The sequence below is a fragment of the Dermacentor albipictus genome, chromosome 2 (genome assembly GCF_038994185.2).
Source record: "Dermacentor albipictus isolate Rhodes 1998 colony chromosome 2, USDA_Dalb.pri_finalv2, whole genome shotgun sequence".
Taxonomy (NCBI): Eukaryota; Metazoa; Arthropoda; class Arachnida; order Ixodida; family Ixodidae; genus Dermacentor; species Dermacentor albipictus.
The window spans coordinates 42,121,362-42,131,999 of record NC_091822.1 but is presented as its reverse complement, the minus strand read 5'-3'; the positions used below and the strand labels follow the sequence as shown (position 1 = coordinate 42,131,999).

The 10,638-nt window shown below is 45.3% G+C and overlaps 1 protein-coding gene across 3 annotated transcripts in view; it reads left to right on the top strand.

The window, feature by feature from the left end:
• Positions 1-976: 976 nt before the first annotated feature.
• The window catches only part of LOC135912767 (serine/arginine repetitive matrix protein 1-like), a 28,821-nt gene continuing 19,159 nt past the window's right edge, over positions 977-10,638 (top strand). For 2 of the 3 annotated variants that reach the window (XM_065445299.1, XM_065445296.1), the window contains exons 1-3: positions 977-1,066; positions 1,418-1,650; positions 4,288-4,446. In XM_065445299.1, coding sequence (XP_065301371.1) covers positions 1,423-1,650; positions 4,288-4,446 — 387 coding nt within the window. In that variant the 5' untranslated portion in view covers positions 977-1,066; positions 1,418-1,422. Of the gene's footprint in view, positions 1,067-1,349; positions 1,651-4,287; positions 4,447-10,638 lie in introns of all 3 variants that reach the window. The other variant, XM_065445297.1, reaches the window with a different exon arrangement.

Below are 10,638 nucleotides of genomic sequence, written 5' to 3'. Positions count from 1 at the left end.
TCCCGACTTCACACCTATATTTCAGGTAGAATTATTAGCGATTATATTAGCACTACGAAAACTTCCATTAATGACCCATTAGCTGTTATTCCAAAAATGACCCATTAGCTGTTATTGTGACCGACTGGCTATCTGTATGTACAGCACATACTGCTTACTGCGGAATTCAAGAATTCAAAGAACATTTCATTCAATGGTACCTCCGTACTTAAGGAAAGTATGTTTGCTTTGGTTACCGGGACATCGTGGGTTGCACATGGATGAAATGGCTGATTCACTCGCACGAGCATCCCTCAACGGCCCTATCATATATGCCTTACCAACATCAGCTTATGTCACAGCAGCTAGGTACAGAAATTTCTCTATATCTCAAAACTCGGCAATCACCATGCTAACACTGTCTTCTGAATTCCACCATCTTGGCTCCCATGGGGTAATAATTGGTGTCCTTCAAGGCAATAGGAAGTTTCTTTTAGAAAATTCAAATGTCGTATACCGCCTCTAATTTTTTACTTACACAGGTCTGGTCTCACCATTCCCCTCAGTGCTCTTTTTGCAGTCCGCCTGAAACTCTCGAACATTAGTTTTTCTCGTGCCGCTGCTTTCTAAGACAAAGAAAACTATTAGAATACTGATTTATCAAACTTCGGCTATCGCTAACTTCGCCAACCATTCTTTCTTTTGGGGCGACTTCACTGGGATCCAGTCACAGGGATGCTTTTCTTGTAGTTTACAATTTTATTAGAGAGACAAAAGAGTGCAGGCTGTATATATAAAATCATCAATAATTTATATTGTTTCCTTTCTTCACGTTGACCTATTTTATCAAAATGCTTAACAATATTTTCATTACACTTCTAAATTACAGTTTATAGTCCCACGCTCCACTATTAAAATCTAGTTTCGCTTTTCTTCGAAGCTTACGGAAAACCGCCTGCTTCTTGGCCTCTATAGTGGGTATGCGCCAGTGTTTAGGATACAAGACAAGGCAAGACAAGCGGCCTAATCTTGAAGGAATTTTCTTAGGTCCATGCTCACTTTTGATCACCAAGCTAAAGCAAAGAAGGTAAGCTGAAAACAAGATTTTCAAGGTTGTGATATCGTGTTGAAGACGGCAAGTTTCCTATATTTCCGCATTGTGCGTCCATCTTCCTTCTGATCCTTTTAAACAACGAAACAGTATACGTAGGCTGGTTGTTGCTCATAGAATGTAGCTCTTTATAAATAAATGAGAGTGCGCTGTACCTTCAACTAGTTCTTTTTTTATTCAGCATTACTATGACAATTCATCCATGCACGCAACTTGCAATTCACTAATAAATATTTCACTCCACATTGTACCAATGCAGTCTGAAACAAAAACGAGGCTGCTGAGTCCCACATCCAAGCTGATATTATCGCCCATTCGGGCACACAGTCTTGATGCAGAGCACGGCCACACCTTTGCCTACAAAGAGACCACAAAAGTCGGGTGAACACTCGACACGGCAAGCTAAGACTAGCGAGCCACCGAGTCCTGCGGAATCTCAACCGGCTTCCCCCGTGGGGAAGCGCAGTAGGGGCAGTCGTCCGAAAGACACCCGGCAGCGCAGTCCAACTGCGGCCAAAATCCAACGGGAGCGCATGGCGAATGCGCCCAGGGCTGCCTATGTAAGTAGCACTATGTCTAGCCACAGTTTTCAGTACCGCGCTGAGGAGCACGTACTATTTTCGGGCTACGAATCAAACTCGTTGCTACTAGAATAGATGTTTTAATTTTATAATTATCACGAGAAAGTAATCTATTCTTTTTATTTTGCAACTCACAAAGGCTGTAGGCAGCATTGCGGAAATGATGAGGAATCGCGTTCCATTGATATCTTTAGATTGCTTTGCAACAATGCCGAAGAGTGAGGAGAGTAAACAGATCAGCCAACTTGAGTGCATATCCCGCTCAGTCTACTTCACCTGAGCAAGTGGAAGGTCGACGTTCTCAAAGCACCAGAGGTTGGGTGCACTCAAGGTCCATTGTCGCAGGTTCTACTGGATAAACCTTCGAAAACGGCACCAACAAACAGAAATGAATGCAGCGTGTACAGCGAAGGCACTAAATGACCACGTTACATGTTGCAGTCAGTTATGTAGAATCTAACAGGTTGCGTGACTCGACAATTCACTGTCTTGTGGCCGACTGCTGTCTGATTATCTTTTAGCTAGAGAATTCCAAAATGTCATGTCGTTCGAGCACTATTAGAATGGCCTGTACCTCATTAAAAAGAAGCCGTCTTATTCCTCGTGACTTTAATTCAAGTATAACAGCTGTTTTTTTTTGTCTGTTGATAATGCTACCCAGTGCGAACACTACAGCCTAAATAAATGACACATGTAAGAGGACCTAAATGCTTTGTGCACATCATAACATAAGTTGTACCTGGCTGATGCATTAGTCGCATGGCAGTCAAGTGCGAGACGGTTAACCGTCTGGTCATGTCAAGTCATCACATAAAGCAATTGTAAATCTTCTCATATGCGAATGCCACCTTATCTGTTATCTTGAAAGAAAGTAAATTTGGGCATGTTTATATTCCATTTTAACTTCTAGCGCACGAAAAAAAAAAACACACACACACAGGGAACATTTAGACGACGACAAGCACAAGGACGAGATTGTCCTTTCGGTGGCCGTAGAGTGGAAAATAACTTTCTGCGTTGTAAACAAGGTTCCCGCACGAACAACGAAAGATCAGTTTGGTCGTTGTGCTTGTCGACAAGAATGTATAAAACCTCTGGAGAACATCAAAGTTCACCATATTACCGGTAACGCGGATGGTGATTTGCCTACTTTGTCGAAGCACGCGGTCACAGACACTGCGACAATGCACACTGACCAATACTGGCCGCTCTTTTTCGTAGTTTTTGTGGAGACGTGCATGGTGCTGCATTGCTGCTGGTTGGCGTGCTCGTAGTCGTGGCGCTGCGGAGGTCTTACGACATTTTGACACTTTCTTAATGACTTCGCATAGTGTTCTAAAAAAACGAACAACACAGCATCTAGTACTACGATGTTCCTGTCACTAGTGCTTAGTGCCCCATCTTTTTCTAAAACAATGCAATAAAGAAGTCGTGAAATGTTCTCTTGTCTTTTGTTGCATATCACATTTTCCTGCAGTAATTCATTGCAGACATCGTATTGTTCTGGCGTTCTCACTTAACAGGTATTTGAATGCTGCATATCTTCATAAAAATAGAGAATGAAAGTTTTCACAGAAATTTACTCTAATTTAAGTTAGGCTGCAGTGCAGTAAGCTGTCGGCACACTGCCTGTCGCTAAGTTCATTCTCTTAACTGTACACTAAAGGATGACTTGCTGAAGCCAAGCAAATATGCAAGTTCTCTTCGGTAACAAATATTTCTTGGAATTCTTTCACATTGTTTTCATATAACCAGCCCATTCATTTTCGTAAATTGAAGTGCATTAAAGCACACGTATTGAACAATATTTGCATCAAGGACAATTTAACTCTCTGAGTCGATCGTTAGTCCCACGAATAGAATACATTCGAATTGCGTGATATATTGGTACATGTAGTGAAGGAAAATCAAACGTGCTTATATTTGCGTACCAAAGCACATTGAAACATATCAACAAACTTGTGGCAGTATTGAAAAATTTTCTACCTCCATACGGATGCCTCTCCTTTGTCCTTAAGTTTTGCTAGTCGCTTGAGAGCTACAACTACTCGTACGTTTGTGAATGATTCTGGGAGCCATTCACATCCTCCAGAATGGTCCCCTCGATACAATGCTTTTCGTAATTGCTATTATGTAGCTCATTTCTGGAACAGAAGAAACCACCATAGCCATTCTTCTCTATCAGCATTCCAAGAGTTCCTCTAAATGGTTGCTCGTCCGAGCTACGACTAAAGCGAGTCTGTGTCAGGCCTCAAGTACCATATTTTGTTCGTCTAGAATAAAACTTGGAGCAGTGAAACAATTTGCACTGATAAATTCTGAAGAATTCAGCCAATACACGGAGGACATACCTCACAATTGATTTACTTCGTTGATTTTCTGTGCTACTCATGGCAGCCTCTGTGACTAATACTACTTCGTTACCGTAATCTGTCGGCGTTTGCTAACTGTAGTTCAAATTCATTTGAGAACACAGAACTTCATTAGGATGCTATGTCAGTTTGTCAAATTAAAATACTCTGCAAGGCTGGCATTATAAAAGCACTCCATCAAAATTATGAAATCACCTGTGGAGCAAGAATTCCACCACGAACATTTTCATGTATGGATGTGCAGGCTCCTCCAGCGCCATCACCTGGCTCCAGCGTACACCAACACGACGGCTCTTTGCCTGCCGGCACTACCGATAGTGGTGGGCCGTTGGTATCAGGACACCGGCGTGAACAACCATTGGATGGCAGTTGTCGGGGACCATCGCCAACAGCTTTGGAAGATGTGAGAATGTTCTTTTAAAGTGAAGTTTCCTTCACCTGCCTTCTTGTGTTTAGCGTGGCGGTGGCGGTGATGGCGGCGGCAGGCCAGTCGGTAGGTGGTCGGTTGGTACCTCCATATATATACTTGTCGATGGCAAGTACGAGAAGGTTATATGCGCGCCGAATGCAAGTACCGGCAAACAGGCGCGTCCATTCTTGAGCACTCTGGAGTAAAAAACGAGACAGGCATAAGAAACTAAACAATGGGGGCGCACACTCACAACTTAATTTCTTTAAACGAAAAAAAAAATGGCTGTGACTTAGCTAAGGTTAAGCCCAGGATGCGAAGCATACTAGCCTTTATTTTAGTTGTTGAACCACTGTTTAGCCTGGTGAACTGCTGTTGCTTGGCTATATTTGGTTCGGCTAGACGAAGAAACAACTCATGCGTTACTCTGCTTCGCCTTCAAGAGTGGAAAGCGACAGCGTTCCCGTTGACCCGCCAAGGGTTGTAAGACAATGGGCTACGGCGCAGCGACTACGCGCCCCGCATTGGACGCGGTGAGCGTCGAGCAACGCAGCGTTCGGCGCGGCAACGAAATGTGCGCCTGAGCAAGCGACGCACGCCTGAGCCTTAGAAACAGCTCGTTTCTAAGGCAACACTGCATTCACTAGAGGCGCTTTTGTACCGCTTGGAAGCATCGTACTCGTGGCTCAGTGGTAGCGTCTCCGTCTCACACTCCGGAGACCCTGGTTCGATTCCCACCCAGCCCATCTTGCAAGAGTTGAGCCAAAGCCACCTAGAAACAGACTCTGTAGCACGCCGCAACCTTCCCTTCTCATTCCAACGAGCAGCTCTGTCTCCAGGAGGTATCTCACCTCGTGAGTGTCTAGCAGAGGCAAGCGCAGCTGCTTATATACCGCCGCGACGCCGCGAGCGACGGCGCGAGTTGGAGCCCCGTTTCTCTTCCATCGTGACGTCACGGTGTCACGTGGTCAGCCTTGAAGGCGACGCCGCGAGCGACCGCGCTAGTTGGAGCCCCGTTTCTCCTCTGTCGTGACGTCATGGTGTCACGTGGTATTGAAGGCGACACCGCCGCGCCTGAGGAGCTGGGTTGAGCTCTCGTAATATGATTCGCATAAAAAATAGACATGTGCTGGCCGCCCTCCTACATACACCACCCGGTCAATACCTATTCCGCGTGTGACATGCGCCTGCTGCGAAATTTCCGACCACAACGACAACAATAAATCATCGACGTGCAAAACAGCTGTAGTAACAACTGCTTCACACAATGGTATCCTTCTTCCATCTAAACCCTTAAATGAGGCTGTTGAATCACATACACAAATGATATCAGCGCCCATTAAAGCACGCTGCCTTCATGGAAAGCATGCGCACCCTTTCGCGTAGCGACAGACCAACAAGGTCCGGCAGATGTTGTGAATGGTACCCTTAGACTATATATAGAGGGAAATAACTAAGTGCTAACAAGTGAAATAATTTCATTTCGTTAGCAATTATCCCCGATAGATAGATACTGGATGCATTTAGGTGGACAGACTCTTTTCAAACGTTTCCCAATAAATTAGCAGTTTAGGAAGGTGAAAAGCGCTGAATATTTTTCCAATAGCCCTTATATTTCTTGCGCAGCGCGATGCCAAATATATTGGACACTGGCATTACACCCGGTCTTTTTTCACCCAGCGCGCATGTAATGACGTACCGCAGATATTGCGCTCAAACTGGTGTGCAAACTTCTTTTATTAACTCGACGTGTTCCTTCCGTAAATTCTTCGCGAAATTGCGCCTTCTGTCTCATCAGACACGCGAGGCCGCTCTTCTACAGAAAAAAAGACACATGCTGTTCTGTGTGTTGTGTGGATGAAATCAATGAATGCGTGCATTGTTCGCTTCACTTAGCTGAGCGCCTGTGTAATCTCTCTAAGAGCCTATGAACCACTGTTTTATATGCTTGCTTACGGGAGTATGAGCCATAGCTTATAGGGGCATGAGGTGGTGGTGGTGGTAACAACTTTATTGAGACTCTGTTCAGTTATGACCTGGCAGGCCGTAGTCCTAGAATGGCCCCTCACGAGGAGCGACCCTTTCGGCCCAGGCTAGGGGCATTAGCGATTGCATGAACGATTGCATTTTTGCTTGATAACGTGTAATGCCGTGCGCAACTTTGCCAAGGGGACAATATGTGCGCCGGAGGCCGCCTTCATCGGCAACCTCGAACTTCGAGACCACGGCAACACCGTCCGTATCAAGTGGTTCCCGGCGCACGCCTGCGACTGTGCATCCTCACCGAACCTCAACGAGGCGGCCCATTCGGCGGCGCGAGCGCTTACCCCCGTGCCCCCGAGAGTGACCGTTCCATGTGGTGGTTCGAAACAAAGGACAGATTGACCAGTTATGCCGAAGTAACCAAGTGTTACAGCTTAGCTCGACGGACAATGCCATCTGCCCCCCCGGCACTCAGTCAGGAGGAGGCCGTAATCCTAAGGCAAATACAGACCACGTCACTCCTCGCCCCCGCAATACTGCACGTGCTTCACCCAGAGCTCTATCCGAGTGGGCTGTGCGGTGTTTGTCCAGTGGGTCCGGCAGACCAATGGCACATCATGTGGGACTGTGCCAGGTTCTCGACGGCAGCTACCTCCAGGACTTACCCACCCGAACTTCAAGGTGCACTGCAGTCTGCAGACAAGGACACACAACTATGGACCGTGCAGCAGGCCCGGGCTGCCCTCGAAAAGCATAGGCCTCATAACCCACTCCAAACGGGCCCAACTGGGGTAGTGCAGAGTAGGGTATAACCCCGGTTCGATGCTTGGCCAGCGTCACGACGCGTTAAACCATCGTTTGTCGGAATTTTATGCCTATCCTATAAAGGCTTTTTTTTTTGTACGCGTTCCTTATTTAAACGTACGCTGTTCTGTGCGTACTTGCAATCAGTGTGTGCACTGTTCGCATCACTTTTCTGAGCGCTTGTAGACTCCGCATTACGAGGGGGATGATTCATTACGTTGTTGCTTGCTTCGCTGCGTATGAGCTACTGCTGATGACAGTTTGTGTTCACGGACGGGCACGAAAAATACCGACCACTGGGAGGCTATCAGTTTCGCTGTAAGAGAGACTCGATTTCCAAGACAAGATGCTAAATACTAACGGTACTCATGTGCTGTTCATTGCAAGACCATCGCAAAAGCGCGGTAAAATATCACTGCTTTATAACTCAGCACCCAACGTAATGAACACGCAAAATTAAAGAAAGCGTAGATAAGTGTAAGCCCGTGAACAGTTTAAAGTTTGCATTCTGCGCATTCGCTGTTGTATTAACTTTTTTTATTAAATCAAGGATATGTGCTGAAAGTAGGTATAAATAGAAAAAAAACTACTTCGGCATATGCCATAAAACGCCATGTCGCTGATATTCGCCATTCTAGAACTGTTTTGTTGGGAACTTGAAGTATTTTTATCAACGAGGCATAGATGGCGCCAGCGAGTGTCCAATACATTGCACAGCGGCATTTTAGGAGGGTAAATGTCTTGCAATAGGAGTATACTGTGCCATTAGTTAGTGTCCAATATATTAGACAAAACCCCATTGCGGTTTCTCAGGAGGTCATCTGGCCACTCTAGGCGCATTTCTGCCGTTGCCGTCGCCGTGAGGTTGCGCATAAAGCCCAAGGGCGATAACATTCTCGTCGCGCGCCGTGTGCAGTAAGTGCGAGTGAAAGCGTGCGAGGGAGACTCGGCAATCGCGGCTCAATTTCCCACACGCAAGCTAGGGAAGCGGGAAAGAAGCGCGCTGTCTTCCGTCGCACGCAACGATCCGGGGCGAGGGTAGGGAGGGAAGCGCGTTCTACTCCGGGCGGCCCAGGCGTCCGCGCGGCCCCGCCCGCGCCGCTGTATATTTAAAACCATCTGCGACGGGGCAGGGTTCGGACGTGCGCTGTTGGTGCGAGACGGAGCACGAAGGTCGATCGACTCGCTGCTGCTGCTACCGCGCTTCCTCACTGCAGTGTTTTGATAGCTAATCTCCGCGGTCATCGAGTGAGATGAGGTCATTACTGCTTCTGTGCGAGTGACAGCATGCTTCTTAATTTATTTAGTATGCCTGTATGTGCAAGTTTATATGGCCGATCAATCTACTATACTTCGTTGGGAACATAGTTTTATCATTGTTTTTTTTTGTAAAGATACTTGCTGTCCACTTACTTCCTCTCGCAATCAAGGCTTCGCCTTTCGGGCGAAACTGCGATATTGGTAAATGTCCAGCAGAACCCGAATGGCTCATTTACAACTGCGCAGACTGCAGGTAGCTTTTCGGCAATGACAAGAAATGGGGCTTTGTATATTTCTTTAAATTCATCTGAAATAATTTTGCTTGAAGGGCGCAGAGGAGGAAAAAGGTGAGTGAACTTGAATTTACAAACCGCTCACACTACTTCACTTCAGTAAGCGCAGGTGTAAAGTTACGAAAGCACGAGAGGATAGTCATAACAAAAGGTGACATGATATTTAACCCTCAGAATTAGGTAAACGAATTAGGTAAACCAAAAGGTTCAATGAATATAAAAAAACGGAAACAGTATGAAAGACCGAGACAAGTCTAGCTGAGGTACTAAATACGCATTTGCACTTACGCATACGCATTTGCATTTACGCAGGCACGGCTTGAAGTTCCACAATTTTCCTCTTTGTCTCTTCAAATGGACGGAAATCCTAGACATCACTAACCTATCGCCACTGCCCTTTACCTTATTTTAACACTGCTACATCTTGCACTATGCTCGAATTGACATAAACTTTGAAATCTATTTCATTTGTTTCTCTTCTTTAGAGCTTTTTCAGGTCCCCTTTCTATTACGGCGCTTCTTGATGCATCTATTCCTTCCTGCAAATTATACCAAGATCTTTTGTCTATCATTGCAAAACTAATGCCGCAGGTACCAAATGCTTGTTTCCCAGCCTGCTTTCACCCCATTTTTGCCCTGAAGTCGCTGATGACTACAGTATGCTGAGTTTGCACCTTTTTCATTGCTAATCCAACGTCTTCAAAAAAGCTCTCCCATTTCTTCATCATCATGACTGGAGGTTGAAGCTTACTTAGGCTTGCACTACCTTTAATGTAGATCGCTTCTTCAGCATTATTATCATGACTGCTACCTTCTCATTATTGCTGCAGTATTGCATCAGTGTTGCCCGATATGTCCCTAATAATTAAAAATTGTAACACGTATACTCGACTATCTGGAAAAAGTGGCCGTTAGTATAAATGTATCCGCCCCAGCAGTTCTTCTAATCTAACTAAAGCCAATATTATTCACGGCAATGCCTGAAACTTCCTCTGAAATTCCGGCTAAGGTAGCGTCTCTAGAGAGTATTCTGTTATTAGATATTGCCAGGTTCAGTTTTCATAGGCTTTTGTACAGGACATTAGTTGCACAAGGGACAAATGCATCTTTCATTTGGAGGGTAAAAGGCATGGATACAATATAATCTATTCACTTAATATGAACGCATTGGTAATGATGTGAGCTATAACGTACGCGCTTTGCGGACTGAAGCACATACCTATCAAAGAATACTTTAAGGTGTGAAGGCTTGTTTTGACAGTATCTTCAAGAGTCCACTAGTCCTTTAGAATCTGCAGATGTGCTCGTGCTCCTGACAATACAGTCACTGCTTCACAAAAAAAAAAACTGTTTCAAACAGAGAGTGACATATCTCGTTACTCCTTCACCAATAGATGGCTCGTGGGACAGAAAGATTCCGAAGGAATCTTCTGTATAAACCTCCTCAAATTCCATAAGATTAATATAATTCAGAGCTCCGACTGAAATGTCAGCTGAATCTTTGTCGCAACCTCAAGTATAGCTTTCGACTCTTCGAGTATTGAAGTAGCTGAAAAACAACGTGCGCTCACGATTGCTTAGCAAAACGGCGAACGAAGCATGGAAAGAAGTCAGAAGTGATGTATTGGGCAAGCATGCTGGCTTCAATAGCGGATGCGTTTTGATTATAATCGTTCTCTGCCATCGCAGTAAGCTAGGCATCTGCAATGAAGTCTAGCCTATGAAGTTCTAACTGAACACGTCATTTTGTTTTTGTGCTATAAGAATGTGGTAGATTCGGGAGCTCCAAAGAAATGTTGTAAATTTTCAGGATAAAAGCAGTGAAACCACTTTAGGGCAAGCGGGC